The sequence below is a fragment of the Anopheles coluzzii genome, chromosome 3 (genome assembly GCF_943734685.1).
Source record: "Anopheles coluzzii chromosome 3, AcolN3, whole genome shotgun sequence".
NCBI classification, from domain to species: Eukaryota; Metazoa; Arthropoda; class Insecta; order Diptera; family Culicidae; genus Anopheles; species Anopheles coluzzii.
In genome coordinates, this window is record NC_064671.1 from 75,835,527 (window position 1) to 75,856,078 (window position 20,552).

The 20,552-nt window shown below is 45.4% G+C and overlaps 3 protein-coding genes across 10 annotated transcripts in view; 1 reads left to right on the top strand and 2 right to left on the bottom strand.

The window, feature by feature from the left end:
- LOC120959628 (arrestin red cell) overlaps positions 1-11,563 on the bottom strand; it is a 65,577-nt gene extending 54,014 nt beyond the window's left edge. For 3 of the 8 annotated variants that reach the window (XM_040383183.2, XM_040383186.2, XM_040383179.2), the window contains exon 1: positions 11,014-11,560. The gene's annotated coding sequence lies outside the window, so the exon portion shown is untranslated. Of the gene's footprint in view, positions 1-11,013 lie in introns of all 8 variants that reach the window. The other 5 variants (XM_040383185.2, XM_040383181.2, XM_040383184.2 and 2 more) reach the window with 3 other exon arrangements.
- A 2,190-nt stretch (positions 11,564-13,753) lies between these two features.
- LOC120958859 (checkpoint protein HUS1) lies at positions 13,754-14,863 on the top strand. Its single transcript, XM_040381922.2, has one exon. It carries the CDS (start codon positions 13,944-13,946, stop codon positions 14,820-14,822), a length of 879 nt encoding a protein of 292 aa, XP_040237856.1. The 5' UTR covers positions 13,754-13,943; the 3' UTR covers positions 14,823-14,863.
- Positions 14,848-16,077, bottom strand: LOC120958858 (GATA zinc finger domain-containing protein 1-like). The gene is made up of 2 exons (XM_040381921.2): positions 15,968-16,077; positions 14,848-15,895 (listed from the first exon to the last, which is right to left on the bottom strand). Exon 2 carries the CDS (start codon positions 15,859-15,861, stop codon positions 14,932-14,934), a length of 930 nt encoding a protein of 309 aa, XP_040237855.2. The 5' UTR covers positions 15,862-15,895; positions 15,968-16,077; the 3' UTR covers positions 14,848-14,931.
- Between the last annotated feature and the right edge of the window lie 4,475 nt (positions 16,078-20,552).

Genomic DNA, 20,552 nt, shown 5'->3' on the forward strand with positions numbered 1-20,552 from the left:
GCGCACAAAATCCCGGAAGCGCACGGAGATTCGCACAATTTCGGTGTTCAACACAAACATCCGGTTTTGCTCACAGTCCAAAAGGTCGACATGTGTATACATGCAGCAGCTCGGGACGGGGATGACAGCAAAGAGCGTCGGAATGGGAGAGCAAAAACGGAATCACAGCACCGTACCAGTACAAGATGAAAATTTTGAACGACGACAGGAACAGACGAACAGAAGCAGAGCACCGGAAAAATAACACCAACAACCAATATGACACTACAAACCCTCCTCAAACCACACCACATGGTGGGAGTGCGGCCACATCACCGACACCCTTTTCTCTCTCACAACTTTCCACTTTTCTAACTAGATACAAATCTATACACATCTCTATCCGTCGAGGGAGGAAAATGCCTTTGGAAAGTGGGTGAAGCTGACTGAGCCACGCAACACAGCAACCAAACACACAACAACTACAAAAAAACCTCCGTATCGGACAACCGATACGAAATTTTCCACGAAAGCATACCGCAAATTGAGTTTTAAAGTGCTTTCTCATCATTTCTACCACGGCAAAAATCGAATCAACGCCCGCTGCATGTGAACGGAGACGGGAAGGAGGGGGGCAAGAGAGTTTGTAGCATCTGAAAAGAATGCCAAAAGTAGGTTAGCAGCTCGCGTATCTCGGAGGCGCAAAAGGATGGCCATTATCCGGACGCGATTGGTTGCGTTTTGTTGTTGTCTGTGTGTCTAGGTGGGGCGGGTTGCCGGAAGCAGTGAAAGGGGGATGTACTTGCCCAATGTCCAATCGAACATCACCACTAAACAAGTTAATTTCGATAGATTAAACAGCAAACACAAGTGTAGTTGAAGAAAGCGAAAACGGCATGTAAGGGGAATATGGGGCAAAATGGCTACCCGTTTAGCAGCCACCCGATATATTGGTTTGATGATTATGATGATGATTTATTTTGTCTTTGCTTGCGTTTTTAACGGATTTTAGGTCGCGTTGGGTAACACTTTTCATGATCAGATTGTTAATGTGTAGTTTATTTTTGTTAATTTCTGAGCCACGAATGGACCGCGCCCCCATTTGGAGGATTAACTATGGGTAGTCAAAAAGTCACTGGAAGGCACCGCTAGTGGTACAGGCCAGCTGTGCAAAAAATAAGACGACGACGAAGAAGAAGAAGAAGAAGAAGAAGAAGAAAAAGAAGAAGAAGAAGAAGAAGAAGAAGAAGAAGAAGAAGAAGAAGAAAAATAAGAAGAAGAAGGATTCTCTTTCTAAGGATCTTTTTATTTTGTATCTTATACCTTTGAATGAAATTTCGTAATTTAAAAAAAATTCAAATCGCTTTCTATTCTCTATTATATCTTTTCATGTACTCTGATGATTTCTGATGAAAAATAACAAGAAAAAGAAGAATAAGAATAACAAGAAGAAGAAGAAAAATGTGTTTAAATTGATTGACAATAAACAACGCCATTAGTGTTGCAATTTAAATTTTAAGATTTTTTTTAAGAAATTTATGTTATACCTTCAATAAACCAATGTGTTAGTGCCTTCCGAAGGGGAAAAAGGCCAATTAAATCCATCGCCCTTTATTTAATAGAAAAGGCAAGCAAAACTAAAACCTTATTCATGTTTAGCAAAAAAACGCTTTCATTTGTCGTCGAAACACTACCGCGTAAAACAAATCATTCGAACGCAAAGCTAAATTTTAAAGCGGATCAAGAACAAGATCAAGATCTCGAGCAAAAAGGCAAATCCAGTGCAAAGTGTACCCAAACAATCAATAGAGCATATCCGTGGTGTCCGAGGTCGTAACATTTACAATCCAACTAAAATAGCAATATAGAAACGTATAGTTCCGGCTTACAACATGCCAGCCAGATTTTGGAACTCATTCATTTCCATAACACTCGCACGCGATCTCGAAGCTCTCGCGCACCAACATCTGTCTGTTTAGATTTAGATTTTCCTCGAATTATGCATGCAGCCGCTCCTCGAAACGTCGAAACTCGGAAATGGTGTGCGTACCCGTGTATTATTTCCACTTTCCAGCACACACACGCCGGGGCCACCAACAATGAAAAGGGCAACTCATTTGGCTGTACATACTTTTAACAACTTTCGCGCTTTGCTCCCGGTGTTGTCTGAATGGCTCCACTCTCAGACGGGGGAAGTTGGGAAGGGGGGGAGGGGGGGGGGGAAGTAGATGATAACCATAAATCCAGATACGATAGACAGGGCACGCGCGCACGCAATGAATAACCAAACGAGAGAGAGAGGAAACTTCCAGCACAAACCGTGATGGAAGAACAATAAAGGCATCCGCGCGTTCGGCAGTGAAGGTTAGCAACGTACAGCAGCAGCATTTTGGCCCAATTAAATGTCGTAAACATTTCTAGCTAATTGTTTGCCGAAAGTTATCATCGGCCAGCCAAGCGATAAGATTAGCAACGAGAGGTAAACAATCGAACCAAGCTCTTACGGCTTTCGGAGAACACAAACATGTACTCTCTCTGTAAGGGTTCAAAATTGTTTTATAACATTTATCGAAAAGCTACTTTTTACTGCATTTCACAGTTCACAGGTTAACCCAAAATGGAGCAGTGTAAATGTCGATCGCACATCGAACGGCAATAGCATCACGAAACAGCAACAGATCGACATCGGCATTAATTGCGCAAGAATATAGCACACAGCAGAGAGCAAATCCCCTATCACTCGCGCTTGTCAATATGTATCTGGTTCACCCAACGGCCACAGTTGGTTGGGAATTAGTTAACTCGCCGCCAGACTGCCTTTTTAGGCGCACGCAACAAACGGGGACATGAACTTGGCATAGCTTAAGCCGATACGGCATTCGATTTGATATGCCGGAGACCTTTGGCGATCATTCTCCACCTCCACCGACGGTCCGAAAGGGTCATGGAGGAATGGAGAGGGGGGAGTTGTTCTATCAGTCCCTTTCCCCGCCGACGTCCAATAAACAAACACACAGACACACACAGATGTATCGTGGTAAATCAAATGACACATCGTCAACGAAGGACACAACTCAATCAGCAAACCGTGTGAGCGTACGTTGGAACGTTGCCTAGCAAGTTGGTAGACCCACTCCAAAGCCAAAAGTACCACAACAGTTCACACGGGGACGAGAGGGGGGAATGGGGTGAACATAGTAGCGAGTTTGTAAACTGTCCAAACCGGGACGACCGAGAGCATTGCACGATTGGTTGTTCCGAAACGGTCAGCATTCAGCGAAATGAACCGATCCGGTAGAGGGAGGCCCAATTACCACCAACAGAGCTTGGGGAGGAGGGTGGGGTACGGCTGGGCAGCTTGCCAGCGATGCACCTTTTTGCGTGTGTCAGCAGCAACACGTACGTACGTAACAGCGACCAGGCAACATCATCCAGACCGACACTAACTCTCCGGCTAGAATCATTCAGAATTAATCATCCGCAAAGGTGATGACGCTTTAGCCGTACGCAGCAGCAGCGTACTCTGTGGTGTGTTGGTAAGTTTACGGAATGTATTTATTCAGGGTGTCAGAAGATGTTTCGAGGTGTCGATGTATAATATGTTTAGCAACTTCCATTTGGTAGGCAATTGTGCCCATTTTACGAAGGGTAATATGAAGAATAGAATTATCACGTTTTATTTGTGTTTTGCTTGGGAATTCCTGTCCGTTGGTTTTTAATGAACTGAACGATACAGGCAGTGCTCTTTCTGCTAAAGAAGAAGACAAACAAACTAGACTCTGTCCGAAAGGTGTTCTGTAATCTGTTCCTTGTCTCATAGAACGGCCAGAACGACCCATTTTTACAGTGGACTATTGTAGAGAAACTATTCTACAAATAATTTGCATTTATTTCAATCAAGAACACATCTGGACAGGGGCGAATTAAGCATTACACAAACTAAGCGGCCGCGCGGGTCTCCGAGGTCTCGAGGGACTCCAAAAACAAGGAACTCAACCCCTGCTCACTAGTAGATTTGCTTCTCAATTCTTCTCTTGTTTAGAATTCCTCATACAACTTCTCGCTCGACACTCCAGAAAGGCCTACATTCGTATGACCGCTTAGGGCCTTGGTTGTAATTCGAGTCTTATGCCTTGTACGATAGCAGATACACATCGCTATTTCAAATGAGTTGAGCTCGGAGAGTCAGAGTGAACCATCGAAATCAAATACTAAAATTAAAACAATATCGTATTGAGTCTTCCAATCTTATAACTCTTACTCTATCTACTTCACTCAATGCACCCTGCACCTGACTATGCTCCAAAAAGTGAATCGATTCGATCCTGAAGTTGAAAGATACTCCTCCAGAAGTCAAACTCCTCCAATGCTATCGTGCTGTTGATCGTACTAAAAACAATCAAAATGTCAGATTTTGAGGCCTCAGAATTTGATGATTTTGCCAAGTTTGAAGTACATGAAGAGCGATCAACGATTCGAAGAAGAATAATACTTCACAAAGAATTCATTGAAGGCTACAAAGAATGATGCAATTTTCTCATTTCTGAGAAATTTGCGGAAGTTAACATTTTTGCTAAATGAGAAGCTATAAAATAATATCATCTTGCGAAAATATCCTAAATGTATAGTAGTGAGAATGTACATCTCCGATTACTTCCAAGAACAAATATCCCATTTTAGGTTATCAAGATAATTATTTAGACGAAGAAAACACAACTTCAAATAAAATTTAATACAATCGCAAAGAAAAATGATAAAACAGGTAACATCCAACGAACGTTTAATTGAAACAGATACATATCCTAAAACAGAAATAGTTGTGTTCTTATTTAAAAAGGCTAGAGTTATGGCATCTAACTCATCCCATTTGATCCGCATTTGATCGAACTCGCACCTTCTCATCAAAACACTTGTCTTGTCTTGTAAGCCAACTCTTTCCCGCACAAAACGGATCATTTGCCCACAGTTGGTACGACCCAAATCACCACACCACCATCATTAGAGGCAGCAGACAGAGCAGAGCGCGCTGTGCACCACACCTTCCAGTGAGGACAACGCAAGCAGCAGCAGCAGCATTCACGTCTGGAGTGGCGGATGGATGGGTGTTTTAAAAATAAACACTTTCCCAACGGCCCTTGCACAAAGAACACCGTCTCCTTCGCACCTTGGCATCCTCCGCAGCACACAGCAGACCGCGACCGAAACATCACTCGGTCGAACCGATAGTGTCTACCCCGGATTGCTGCTAAATACCGGAGGCCCTACCACCACCACCACCACCAATCCAATCCAGAGACGGTCGTTTACAACAAATCGAAAGCGTGGTTGGTGTAATAATTTTACAAATAGAACAACAGCATCTCCACCACACCTCACTCATATTCCCCCCTCATTCCCAGCTTCTTTCTGCCAATCTGGGTGTGTTGGTGGACGCTGCGGATTGGATTGCGTCCAAGTTAGGGTGTGCTGCTGCTGCTTGGCTAAAACGGAAACATTGATTGCCTTGCAACAAATTGACCATCATTGCCAGTAGCAACCTCATCTTCCCCTGCCTCTAGGGGTGGGTGAATGGAGTGAAAAGCGTTTTGCTAATCCTCCCCCCACCCAATGCTACCCTTTAACCGGCCATTGGTACGGGCTCCCCTCGGATTATTTATTTTATTTTCTCAACATTTTTGCCATTCGTTTCTCTTGTTAAGTGCCACTGCAAACGAGTTGGTTTTTTTCTGTTTTTTGGGAGTTAACAAAACTACACCATTGCCAAATCATCGTCAAGAATTGGGTCAGGAGGTGCCGTGTTTTACCTTTTTTTTCGGCTAAGTTTGAAAGCTTCCGTTTGATGAACAAAAGGGGAAACCAAAACCAAAAAAGGGCTGCAGCATTTCTGGCAATGAGTGTACCTTCTTCTGCACCCGCTGGGAATTGTGGGCCAGCAAATTGCAGCACTTCATGGGCTTCTCGCCGAGCTCAGCCGAGAACCTGAGTGAGAGTACGCTTTCATCATTTGTTGCACATGCTCGTCCAATTTGCTCCACCTTACTAAGCCTCCGTGCTAACGACCGTGCTCGACCCTCCATGCTAAGCCGGTTCAGAGAGTGTGTGTGTGTATTGGTGCAACATTGGCCAGGGATCATAAAAAAGATTCATCATTTAATGATGAAAATTGACTGCACAACAAACCCCTTCATACGATTGCTTCAAACGTGTGTGTGTGTGCGTGTGTGTGTGCCGATTTTCAAAGCTTTCGGTAATATATGCGCGCCCGGCAGTTCTACGCTTGCTGGAAAAGTCATCGTGTAATTAGTAACTTTATCCTTGCGTGAAATGGGAGGTGGAACCAGGGGGTTATTGCGCATAAACCACCATCACCACCCAACACCAGAGGGTTTTTGGGTATGAACGTACACACACTTTGTTTTGTCGCGATGCGGAATATATTTTACAAAACTCTGCCAGTTGCTACCAGCATCTCTGCACCATCCAAAAAGGGAAAAAGCAGGACCAGGAGGAATGTTCCGGGGGGAGAGCTAATGATGGCAAAATACCGGGAAAAACGCTGTCTCGGGAAAAACAAACCACGTACGGCGGTTGTTCCCGACGAAAAGGCTGTTTGTGCTTTAGACCCGAGGCACACGCTTCGCTTCATCAACTCCGCAGTAGATGATGCGCTTAAAAGCAGCACACAGCAAAAGCACACAACTCGATCAATTTGTGCGGATTTTAAAAAGATCCATGGAAACTATCAAAAACCTGGCACCGGATGTTTAAATGATTGGTTGGGTATCTCAATGGGGGGGAGAAGCTACAGTGGGTGGGTAAACGATCAATTCGACTGTTTCGATTCGTTGAATAATGAGCCCCCCGGACCGAATGAAGTATTTAGATTTAATTAATACTTCCCTCGTGGTAACGAGCCGTTTGTAGTGGTTTCTGCCGAAAAGCTGCTAATTTAAATCCCAAAAAGTAACAAAGCGTGTGTGTAAGAGAGTAAGCGGAAAAGAGAGACAGGTCCTCTTGACAATGGAGGAAAGTGTCTAGCATTGTAATGAATATTGTAGAAAGATATTTATATTTATTTATTTCGAGGAAATATTTTATTTTCCTCTTTTTACGGTAACTGGAAATAAGATAACAATATTTAACGAGAGGTCTTCACACTCACTAGATGTAGTAAGAGATTTAAGATATTCGTTCGCCTATTTAAATAATACATCTACATCCAATCTACACCTTCGGATCCAATATATTCTTCTTTACAAGACATTTCTTGCTTGCAGTTGGTGATATACATAAGGTCGCTTCAAGAATGAGTACCTTAAATCAAACAAAGATCTTGATACTGGCACACGTCACGTAGCAAAAAACTTATTTGATACGAAGATTTTTACGATACGAGAAGCTTTTAGCAGACGAGCCGGTTTGTTGTTGAACGATTTTCATATACTTATGTAGTAAGGCGATGGAAATTGATTAAAGATTCCAATAGATCAAGATCCAGTATACGCACCAAACACTTAGCCGACCGCACGAACCAACGCCGGTAGAATGCAAACAGTACTCGCGTAACGAGCGATTTCGTTGCAAAAAAAAACACATTACAACATAAAGTGCTGGAAACTTCTTGGAATAGATAGTAGTATTTGCCGTTAAATCTATCTTTTGCAAGCAACGGCGCACAGTGGTGACGACAGCTTTTTTAAAGCGATGGTTTGCTATCGACGTCACACTGTGGTGTCGCCGGACGTCAAAGCATTGCCAACTGGGATGACATTTGCGGTAGTTCCATTCTCAAGAATAAGATTTTGAAGAAGACAATCAGACACTTCACAGATAGCTGCTAACGGTCTAGTTCAGTGGTCGGGTAAACTTTGTGGCCCAAAGAGCCAAATTCTAAATGCCCGCAAACCATACTTTGCCCGATCTCACTGGTCTAGTCAGTCTCGCATAGATTTGTCACGTCATTAGGATAGCGCCAGGCCGGACAGCCTTTTGGTCCATAAAAGCGACGTAAATGCTTAATAGCTATCCCGGAGGCATTGGAAAGGCACAGTAACATATATCTTATTCCAACAACCGTTTGACGGTACTCAGTGCGACCATGTTTTACCTTTATGATCATCCGATTTATTGTGCAATCATTAGGATCAGAGGATAAGTATGGATATTGGATATTAGGGATCTAAACAGAAGAAACGGCACATCTAAAATTTCCGAGTAAGTCGAATTTGACGGTTTTCAGCCAAACTGAAGGTAATTTTGAGTTGTTTTGGAGAAATTGGTAGGTTTTACCCACTGAATTAATTACTTCAAATGATTCAGACTAGTGATATGCTATCTGGAGCGCACCCACAACTTCGATCCGATTCCGACTATTGTTAGTCCGACTGCGGCAAAATGGTAGCCACTAGTTCCGCCCGGAGGCGGAGTCGTTCAGAGTCGTAGTCGTCTGGGTCGGAGTCGTCCGGAGTCGTCCGAAGTCATACGGAGTTGCCTGGAGTCGCTCGGCGTCAAAGTAGTCCAGAGTCGATCGGAATTGTCGGAAGTCATCCGGAAGCGTCCGGAGTTGTTCGGAGCTCGGGCTCGTCCAGAATCGATCGGAGTCGACCGGAATCGTAGTCGCCCGATATCGTCTGGAGTCGTCCGGTGCGCGTGATCTTAGTATACAAGGCTTGTTTTGGAAGTCCGACTGCGGACGACTCCAGACGACTCCGGACGACTCCGAACGACTCTGAACGTCTCCGAGCGAATTCGGACGGCTCCAGGCGATTCAGAACGACTCCGGATAATGGATCATGAACGGACCTACCTTCCGGTAGGAAATATAATATACTGAAGAAATATAATTCTGTATCTCTTTGAAAGAATCTGACAATTCGACCAAAAAGGAATCTAATTTGCATTTGAGAAAGGTTGAGCCAAATCAGACACGTCATATAAGAGGCATCCGCGTATCACGGACATCCTGTACATTTAAGACTTCCATTAATATCTATCAAGTCTTTTGAAATAGTTAAAATGATCTCATAGAGCTCCCCCACAATTAAATATTAATTTTACTCACCTTTAATTCAAAACAGCAATGGCAGTAGCAGAGCCAACGAGAATGGCAGTAGCACGGCATGGCACCAGTGAAATAGTTTCGCCTTCGGTGTCCACCACTCCTCGCACTGATTTAGATGTGTTTCCTCCGAAACAAACCCCCCCCCCCCCCCCCCCCGGCCACATATTTTCTCACACTTGAATACTTTTCTAAGACCGTATCACTCCAGGCCCACCTCTTCCCCCCTCTCTCTCACACACACACATTAAACTTGAAAACGAATGATACACTAGAATCTTCAAGTCCTCTCGCCCTTCACGCTCGCTCGCCATCCACATTCCAAACCCCGTAACCGGAACCGGATAGAAATGTCGCTCCGCACAAAACCCCCCGGAGACAACCTGGAGGGACACTCGGCTGCGTGTTCCTTTTGCGCTACTGCTCTCTGCGTACAGGGGCGATTCTGCGTACACGTGTGCGGTAAACAAACGAAGCCTGTGCGAAGCCACGGATAACACCGCAGCAGTGGAAGCAGTGCCAGCAGATAACAACAAATGTGTTGGAGAAATATTAAACAAACCGCCCTAGCTGCTTCCCCGTTACCTTCTCCTCTTCCTTCTTCTCACTAAAGCCTGTTGTCGCAGTAACGGGAGTAGAAAAATTCAAATCAGTTGCGCCACTTCTACCGGATACCTTCTTCGCCACTCCCCCCGCTGGGGGGCAGGTCTGTCTATCCGAGCACACCCGTCGTCTGTCTCGTGATAACGACCGGGGGAAGGGGGAAGAATACGCACACAGCAGCGGTGTTGCATGGGCCTACTACGACGCTGCCCGTCGCCTTGACAGTGAGGCAGCAGCGAAGGCATTAGAGGAGGTGTGCACTCGCCTGCTGCAAAACGATTGAACGTTCATCAATTGATTTCGCGAGGCTCAAAATGCAGGGTGAGCAAGGCCAATGTACGGCATGTGGGATAATTATATTAATGTTATTATATTATTTTCGTTTGTCCCGTCACTCCCGACAATAAAAGGAGCGTGAGATTTGCCCCGGCTCTGTCTCGAATAGTGGCGCGTGATGGGACGAGATTTGCCAAAATAAGAGGACGAGAGGAAAGAAGGAAAAAAGTCCCCCTCCCCCCCCCCCCCCTCCGCCGTCTCACACAATCGATCAATCACAGGCGCAATTTGACGAGCGCGGAACAATCACGATCCGGTCGCGTTCGTGTGGGTCCGAAGCAATCCGTGGGTCACGTTGTCGTTCTGGAAGGAGAGTGCCCGAACGTCTTCCCCCCACACCACCCAACACGCTACGGGTACTAATTTGCCTCCTTCCCCTTATCTTGTTCTGCGACCTGTGATTGTATGTGTGTGTGTGTGTCCCACTGCGGTTCGCTAGCGGTTCGGGAGGTTGGAAGAGGGTCAGAGAGCAAAGAATTCTGTGGTTCGAGTGGGTGAGTCTGGGGGGGAGGAAGGTTGATGATGGCTTCCCGAATACGCATTTGTCAGCGCCAGCGCTATACGCCGTAGATATATGCGAGAGCGTTCTCCATGTGTATGGGTGTGTGTGTGTGTGTGTGTGGAGGGCCCAACACACTGTCGCAGGGCGTACTAATAACAATGAATGTTCGTCTTCTGCATGGCTCACGGGATTCGCGTTTTTGTTCCAGCACACCACATTCACACACACGCACGCACGCACAGGCAGCACACATACACACACGCGTCTTGTGTTTTGAAGCCAGTTGATGATTCACTTTAGATTTTCGTGCATTTTTGTTCATGTCTGCCACCCATACAGCACTACTGCACAGCGAGCCATGGAAGGGTGAAGTGTGTGTGTCTGTGAGGGACGGAGGGGTGCTATCTATCTTTTCCGGTGCCCGTTTTTCTTCTTCCTCACGCTTTTTTTTCACAAACACACAAACACACGGCAACACACTCCGGGAAGCAATTACGCTACCGCTGGCCACGAAAGGCGAACGCTCCCCCTTTACCTCTCTGTGTTCTTGCGATGCTTCCTGCTTCGACGACGGTGCCAAGCGTACACTTTTCCGATTGTGTTAGCCGAGGCACAGCACAGCCTACGGGGCAGCCGAAAAGCAGGGAAGGCAAAACTCTCTAGCCCACAAAGGCTGGTCGATTTTCGCTCCCCACCCGACGACGTTGAAGCAGCGCGGAGGTGGAGGAGAAGGAGGAAGCGAGATTGTGCGGCGGTCACTTTGCTTCGTCTGCAAACCAGCAGACCAGCGAGAGAGCGACCCGAACAGCCGGATGAGAAACGGGAAACGGGAAAGGTTTGCAGCAGCACACCGACCAGAACTGACGGAAACGAACCAGGGACGACTGGGCTTAAAGCTGGGCTGGTGCCGTTTGGTCCGAAACAAACGCTGCTGACTCAGCACACACACGCACACACGTACGCACACGACCGTGATTGATCACTTCCGATGCAAGAAAACGAAATAAATTCCGGAATTATTGTTCCTCCAATTCCAGCAGCGCGAGAGAGCCGTAGAGAATGAAGGGTTTTTGATGGGTTCGGCTTGACAGCTTCTACCCGTACAACATGGCGAGGATTTTTTGACGTTTTGACGTATCGTTGCAGCTCGCTCATATTCCCTCTCCCTTTCCTTCACTTGCCTACAGCGCCCGTTTCAAAGTGACCGTTCAAATAGGCATAGAGCGACAACGTGTCGCGCGACAAAATGTAGCTCAAATTTTCACTTTGCGTAGCTTGTTTTATAAAGCAGAAATGTCGCGCGAGACTAGTAGCTCTGTTTGCAAAATTGAGCTACTTTGTGTCGCTCGAGATGTCGTCGCTCGCGACGTAGTTGCCCTATGTCTATATGAGCGATGAGCTTTTGTGATAAAATAATGAGCAATACCAAAAAGCCAGCCCGTTCTTTATAGCTGATTTGGGGCTGTTTAACAAAACATCGATCCGGTTTCGTACTTTGTGGGTGGTTAAAAGATAGACGGTACTATGCGGAACTATGGAGCTTTTTGACAAGCAAATGGTACTCTCAAACGTCTTCTAAAAGACTCAAGTTCTCTACCTAAACGGAATATAGAAAGACTTCGTTTAGCAGACGGCAAACGACTCATGCATTCTAAAAATAGCGAAAAAGCTGGTGGCGCTCTCTGTTGGTGGGATACCCCAACCAGTTGAGCTTCCTCGCTTGGAGGAGAGCTTTCTCATTTCCTCTGTACTGTTGTATGGTTTCGCATTGAAGTTATGCATCGCTAGAACTAGAACGGCGATACAATTGTTTGAATACAAAACTCCAATGGAAACCACCAGCACTGAAGCAAGTGAGATTTGAGTAAAGGTTGATACCCATGTGTCTGACCACACGACCATTCATATAGATTTTTGCTCAGAAAGTTAGAAGGCTATATAGGTCATGATAAGATGAAACTTGTCGAAACACATTGCAAGAAAAGGATAGCAATATAATGATGAGTTGTAATACGCCATCTTTTGATCAAACCAATCCCATATAACCAAGATACCGAAAACGCCACCAATTTCTTGTACTAAAAATCCAGTTCCATCAAACAAAGCTAAAAAACTATCAGTTTGGTGGGTTAAGCCACACGGCCACAGAAGCAGCCACTTCAATGTTGTTGAAGTTAGTTTTTTATGCACGGGCAATTTATTTGCTCAACATGTTTCACCTGTAATAAAATGTTATTTAATTGTGCAAAGGAAGCAATTAAACGTGTGTGTTTAAGTTGGTTTGTTGTAAAACATTCATGTGTAATATGTGTACAAGTGTGTTTGTTTACTTGCGATCGAACTCTTCCATTTCGCTGGTCAGTGCATAGTTTATAGACTAATAATATTGCTGAAGTTGAAGTGCAGTGATGTAAGTGAATGAATGTAATCAATCGAAGAGTTAAAATCCTGTTCAGCATATTGACTTTAGCCTACCCTTGACCAAACTTTTCCTCAAATCATTTTTGGAAAAGGTGGGTTAAGGGTGGGCAAGATAAATACATCGGATCGGAACTGGCAGCTCCGATTGTTCTAAAATTTGGTAGGTTAACGACTGAATCGACCATCACAAACCCACGTGGGTTTGAAGTGGTTTTACAGTGGGTTAAGGACGATTTGGTTATTTGGGATGAAGCTGTGGAGCTTTCATTTTTTTTCTATGGATATTCAATTTTCCAGTCGTTTAAGCTTAATCTGTGGCGCATGGGACATGGGGTTAAAAATGTTGATCATGCATGAAACGTAGTTCATTTTTTACGTATTCGGGTTGAATTTAAATTTTAAAATTAAATTAAATAAGACACTCCCACACAACTAATGAAGGAGACCTGCGGGGAGGGGGGGGACAATGAGAGTGAAGTTGCAGTGTATTTATTTTTTGGGGCTTTTTAATTTTGTCCATCAACACAATCGCACACAAGCGCGAGCTTTTTGGCGACCGTCTTGAACCCTCAAAACCCCTCGCAACAACTTTCAAAAACGCTCGCCAGCAGAAGCAAAATCGTACTGATTTGAATCGTTGACGGGCTCGAGCAAATCGGTTTTTGGCGTGCGTTTATGGCGAGTGAGTTGAACACTTGGCTCACGTGGGACGGTGTGTCATCGCACTGTCTGGTAGGCAAATTCAGAAAAATAACATTATTTTTGCATTCTTCTCAATGTTTTTACACAGCAAAGTAAAAAAAAGTATATTTTTCGTTTATAATATTCCAAAATTTCTGTAAATTAGTTTTTTTTATGGAAAAACATCTCCGATTTGTCAACATTTTCAGTTGTCATGTTATTCGCTGACAAACCAACCTGGTGATTTCCATCCCTCTCTACCGGCGCCAAAATAACCGTTGTTTACAAAAAACAACAAACCGTTCCGTTACCTTCCCGTAGAACGATGTGCACATCCTCCTTCCGGCTTTACTTCCCACCGCAATGAAGTTCCGTGCCGTCATGAACGATGGCATCAACATCAAGGAGTTCCTCAACGTCATCAGCACCTTCTCGCGGATGCAGAAAAATCTCATCATCAACGTGCAGCCGAGCAAGCTGCTCCTGCAGATCGAATCCGAAGCGTACGATGGCCAGTACCTGTGGTGCGAGATCGACGCGACGCTGCGGGACGGGTTCTTCTCCGAGTACCTGATGGACGGTATCGACACCGAGCACAACCAAATCTACATGACCTGCCTGGCGGCGAGCTTCCTGCGCGCTCTCTCCTACGTGCGCAACAACGCAGTGGAGTACATCAAGCTGAAGCTGATCAAAACGCACATGCCCTGCCTGGCGGTGGAAATGTCGACCACCATCACGAACGACCAGGACGTGCTGACGCCCAAGATACAGCACGCCATACCGGTTACGGTGGTGCCGCGCAGCGAATGGAACCAGTACGCGATACCGCTCGAGGTTGAGTACGACCTGTCGATCGCGATGCCAGCGGGCAAATCGTTGCGCGGGCTGCTGGACAAGAAGAAAAACCTCGCGCCAACGGTGACGCTGTACGCCACGACGAACGATGAGCTGTCGCTCGTGGTCGAAACGGAGGTGGTAACGGTGGCCAGCCACTACCGCAATCTCAAGTGTGTGCCGGCGCACAAGCCGGGACCGGACGCGGACTCGAACCCAACGAACCTGTCCGAAGCGTGCTGCCGGGTGGATACGAAGAAGCTGGCGACCCTGTTCGAGACGATCAACTTTTACGACGTCATCATGACGGCAAACATACGGCACGAGCAGGCCCTGAACATACGGTTCGACATGCGGCAGCACGCGTTCGTGAACTACATACTGCCGGCGACCAATTTCGAATGATGTCATCGCACTGTTGGGCAATAAATTTGCACTTTTACTTACTTCAACTGTATTCTTCCTTACTAAAGTAGATTGCTTAGCACGCTAGGCTTAATTCGAAACCAGTCCCCTAACGCCCCATGGTGGCCCACACGTAGTTCCGATTGTCGCACTGTGTGGTGTTGCTCGGTCCGTAGCATTCCGGGCGCGGGTACGGTTCGTTCCGGTCGAGAAAGTAATTCACCGGCGCGTTCATGACAAAATGCATGTACGTAAGCCGCCTCGGTGCTTCCTCGTCCGGCCCAGCCATATACGTGGCCGGATCGAACCCTTCGTTCGGCGGCGGGCTGACGGTCGAGGGAAGCAGCCACGTCAGCACCGCACTCTTCTCATTGTACGCGTCCACGATCAGGCCCCGGATCTGGGCGTAGTACGTATTATCCTTCGTATCGAGCATCGACACAATGTCCCCCACCTGGTACCACACGTTGTCCTGCAGCACTTTCGAGACGGTCCTGGTCGAGGCCGTTTCGCGCGGCGCTTTCGTGGGCTGCTTTTTCGTCAGCGCTCTGCGCGATTTGGTCGTGCGGCCGTTTTTCTTCGTGCCGCGCCGTGCCGGCACCCGGGTGACGGGACAGACGCGACGGCGCAAGCGGCGCGGCGAAAACATTCCCACCGGTGGAACGCTATCGTGCAGCTCTTCCTGCTCGTCCATGCCAACGAAGCCGTCGGCGCCTGATTCGAGATCTACCTGTCCTTCTGCGCTGGGTTGGGGAACGTCCACTTTCTTCGGTGTTACCGGACATTCAAGCAAGGCGCGTTCTGAGGAGTGCTGCACAGCAGAAGCGTCTATTCGTGCGGGTGGGGCATCCTCTTCCAAGAGATCTTCGTACTGTTGGGGTCGGTTTTCCGGCTCGGGGGATCTTTCTTCCCGTGGATCTATTGGGGGATTGAGCTGAACGTCGTGACAGTCGGAACAGATGGATCGTCGGTCCAGCAGGTACCATCTCGCCGTCTCGAGCGTCCCACATATCGAGCATCGCTGCACTTTCGGTGACATTGCCGAGGAAGCGTTTCGACAAACGGCCTTAGCCCTTAAATAAAGAAAGACGTTTTTTTTAAACACTTGCAAATAGGAAGAGCAAATAACACAATTACCAACATACTTAAATTTAACCGAGAAAATCACAGTTTGGTAGATTATTTCTCCGAATGGATTGTTTTGTTTACATTCTTGCTGCAGCTTCTAAACAAAACAAAAATTCTGAACCACCAGTTTGACAGCTGAGCTGCTCGAACGGACTTTCCACGAAACGCAATTCGAGTAGTTTGAAAAAAGGGGTGTAAGTCCGTTAAGTTCAATTTTGGAAGTCACACTAACATTTCGGCTTCGGGGAGGATGTTTGGTGGATTTTAGCAATGTCCAGGCCAAAATAGAGGACTTTACAGGGGTTCCCACGATTTATTGGTTGATTCCCATCAATTTTTGGTGGGTTCCCATATTTTTTTGGTGCATTTCCACGATTTTTTGGTCGCTTCCCAGCATTTTTTGGTCCAATTGTATTGATATCCAATCGGAAAATACCAATTTATTTATGGGAACGAACTAAAAATCTATGGGATACGATCAAAAAATTGTGGGAACGCACCAAAAAATCATGAGAACTGACCAATAAATCGTGGGAAACCCTGTATGGATCTAGTAGTTAATGTTTCATACATTTCAATACTTTCAATCGATGCATACAAAAAAAAGTGTTGTTGGCTTAAGACAACGCCTACCCGTTTTCATTTCAGATTCATTTTATCAAGAATTGCGGGAAATGGACTTACATGGGCTGGCTGTCGAACACATTATTAGTCAGGCATGAGTCTGACATCCTCATAGCGTGCCCCAGCCATCGTATTCTGCCAGCCTTCCCCTCAGTTGGCCATACAGCTCAGCTAGCTCGTGGTTCATCCTTCTCCTCCACGCTCCATGTTCGAACACACCACCAAAGATGGTCCTGAGGATGCGTCGCTAAAACACGCCCAGAGTGTTTGCATCCTCCGCTCGGATGGTCCAGGACTCGTGTCTACAGAGGGCCACCGGGCGAATCAATGTGCGACATATCTCACATTTCTTAGGGACTTGAAGTCTTCTGGATCTCAGCAGTCGATGAAGCCCATAGTATGCCCGATCCCCCTGAACAATGCGTCTCCGGGTTTCGCTGCTGATGTCGTTGTCTGAAATAACGACCGTCCCGAGAGAGCAGAACTCCTGTCGCCGTTAAATAATTACACTGCTTCTTAGATGGTTTGAGTCACCGGCAAGCAGGTACTTCGTCTTCTTGGCATTGATTCTCAATCCAATTCTTGCCGCTTCGCGTTTGAGTCGGGTGTACGTCTCACACACCTTCGCTGTTGTCCTGCCGATGATGTCGATGTCATCCGCGAAGCCACGAAATTGGAGAGACCGATAGAGTATCCTGCCACGGATGTCGTTGTCTAGCTCCGCGCTTCGAATGACACCTTCCAGGGCAGGAGACAGACAGGAGAGTCACCTTGCCTCAGACCCCTGTGAGATTCGAACGATTCCGAGGTCAAGTTCGATACTCTCACCTTGCACTGCATCCCGATCCCGTTCATGGTGGCCTCTAACAGCCGGATCAACTTCTCAGGGAAGTGGTACCGCTGCATGATGTATGTTCCATAGTTCAACCCGGTCTAAGGTGTCGCTCTCGGGACGTCTGGAGGATCTACTGTAGAGTGAAAATTTGGTCGGTGGTGGGTTTGCCTCCAACAAATCCAGCTTGGTAGCCGCCGCAGACAAAAACTGTAGCAAGGAGCGCAAGTCTGCAGAACAGGATCTGGGACAGGAACTGGTAGGCGGCATTAAGGACTGTGATGGCTCTGAAGTTCGAGAAATCCAGCCTCTCGCCTGTTTTTTTAGACTGCGTGAATGACAACTAGCTTCGACTCCTCCGGTTGTTACTCCTGCTCCCAGACTTTCACGATCAGCTGATGTATTTCTGGTCCAGACTTACCAGACTTGTTGCTCTGAAGCTGCTTGAAGGCGCTGGTAATCTCATCCAGAGATGATGGGGGCACTTCGTCGTCTGCATCATTGCTGTTGCTGGTGTTACTGCTCTGATGGTTGCCTTGTTCTGCCACTTGCGCCAGCCTCTCCTGCCTCTGCTCCATTCAGGTGTCTTTCGAAGTGGCACTTCCACCTTTCGATCACCTCCTGCCCGTCTATCAGGAGATTTCCAAGAGAAAGGTGGTTAAGGATAAAGTAATGCATGAAAGAATGCATGTTTAATACGATGCTAACCAAGATGCTTTGGGAACTAACCGATTACTGGAATGGCTGTTGGGCCAATGTTGAAGCGAAATAGAGGATATTTCACGTGTTATTTCGGTTTGCACATGAATCTTGAACCAATGTTCCATCTATTCAAGGTTTGGTAAGGATCACCAGTTATGACGACTGGAGTATGTACTTTAAATGACTCGGAAATAAGATGACGGAACCGGGTGAAATGGTCAATTAAAGGACTCGATACTCATATTTTCTGATTTCTTTATTTTTAACTATGAAAAGCGACTAATATGGATGTTGTTATCCCATGGAATGTGTTCTGTACTGTGTGTCTTGGTTTGTAGTTGCTGTTTTATTATTCCCACGGAGGTTTTGTGAAGTTTTAACCGTCTCTATGTCTCGTCCCTTGCCTGTCTCGTCTCTCTCTCTCTCTCTCTTTTTCTTTCTCTTTCTCTTTGAGGGTGTTGCTTTATTTGATTGTTTCAAGTACCATCCTTCTCGTCCTATCATTCCATCCATCAATAGGCACCAGCCTCCCCCACACGCACCTCCTCCTGCTAAAGTTGCGCTCCACATCCTACCGCTATCATGCTTTTCTTCGATTGTTTTTCTTGTTCTTTAAGTGTTTGTTTATGACAAAATGCGTGATAATTATGTATTGGTTGTATGAGTGTGTGTGTGCGCTCGTCGTACTATTTGCATTTTTTGTAGCAAATTTGCATGTATGATTTGAGTTGCGAGGAGTTGCTGTGTGCTGTTGTGTTTATTTATCCAACCCCATTATCTGCTTGCGGGATGAGAAAGCGGATAACACCACGGACCGCGGGAAGATGGGAAAAGGAAGGGAGAAGGTCCTAATATTACTATTGAGTGTTTTTGTGTATCTTGTCTGTTCGTTTTGCTGTGCCCTCTATTGCGGTGCATTCGTGTCTCTCTCTCTCTCTCTCTCTCTCTCTCTCTCTCTCTTTCACATATTCGCTTTAGAATGAATCATCCATTAAGTGTGTGTTTCCTTGTTAAAATAGTAGCTTGGTTTGCATGGTAAAGTCATTGGTATTTGGTAGTAGAAAGTGTATATCCATTAGTTTGGTTATCTGGTTTTCTGTTCTTACTGTTCCTACACGTACCCCCAAAAAAGATGCTACAAACTGAACCGAATTTACAAATACATTACTTGTAGCGCGAAGGAGATACCGAACCGGAACGTAACGACGATACAAAACACGACACTTCCTATCATCTGTATTAGGGCGCCCCATTAGAGGGAGAGTTATTCGGTTTCGGTTTTCTTTTCATACAATTTTCCTTTCATCTTCTCTTATCCTTTACATTCGCGTTTTTGTTTTGTTTTAGCTGCAATTTATTTCGACCGATGTTTGACTCTTCTAAAAGAAAAAAAAACATGGTTTAGTTACAATTAATTTTTTCTTCTTTTCTTTTCCTGTGTCTAAAACTTACAGACTCCAACTTTTCCCATTAGCCCACCGTTTCCTTGTATTTTTTCACTTTCGTTTTGTTTTTTTAGTAATAATTGGTTTAGATTTAAGAGTTGAAGATGAAAGAGAGAAACTTTCTTATTTTGCTTTTTTCTTTTGTTTTTGTTTTGTTTTTGCATCATTCCGGCTCGTATAGTTGTGTTCCTGTTTCTTTTTGTTTAGTTTTTTTTTGTTGTGTTTTGTTTGTTCTACAGCTTAGATGTGCGAAGGGTAGGTTTTGAGAGTGTTTAATGATCTTGTGTGTCTTTGTGTGTTTTTTACTTGGGAAAATGGGGACTTGTGATGGTGTTGGTTGGTTTAGTGCATATTTTTTGTTGCCTTTTTTTATTTGCAGTTTTCCTTCATATACTGTTATCTAGTAATCACGTCATCGGTTTTTTTTGCTAAATCTTTCTCCAAACAAACTGCCGTTTTATCCCTTTCACAAGCAGCACACACGTTGAAGCAGCAGATATAACATGCAGCGCGGTAAAACCATACGCAAGTTTTCTGGCGCACTTTGTGACAACGCTTTTGGTTAGGTGTATGGATTAATTCTTCTCCCTCTCTCTCTCTTTCTCTCTATCGTTTCATCATGTTTGCTTACTTCTACAACTTTTTTTTCTTGTTTTTAGTGATTAATGAATGAGTTGGTTGCTTGTGTTTGAATGATGTTAGGCAGTGGAGGAGTTGTTAGCGTTGGCGCATTAAGTAATTTGTTTTACCAGTTCCATTTACCGAACCACCGAAAGGGTGTTGAATGTTTCTAACACATTAAGCAACACGATTGTATTGAAAAAAAAAATAATAATAAAATAAACATAAATTTAATAATTAAATTCCAAACAGTTAATGAACTGATCCTTCCACTGAATGGATTTTAAATTAATTTAAATGAAACCAAAAAAAATGTACAAAATACATTCTCTTTCACAAATCATTTTAATCATCCTCTCCTGCTGCTCATTCATATTA

Excerpts from the sequence above, each read along its gene's own strand:
- LOC120958858 (XM_040381921.2), bottom strand. The coding sequence starts at position 15,861 with ATGTCACCGAAAGTGCAGCGATGCTCGATATGTGGGACGCTCGAGACG.
- LOC120958859 (XM_040381922.2), top strand. The coding sequence starts at position 13,944 with ATGAAGTTCCGTGCCGTCATGAACGATGGCATCAACATCAAGGAGTTC.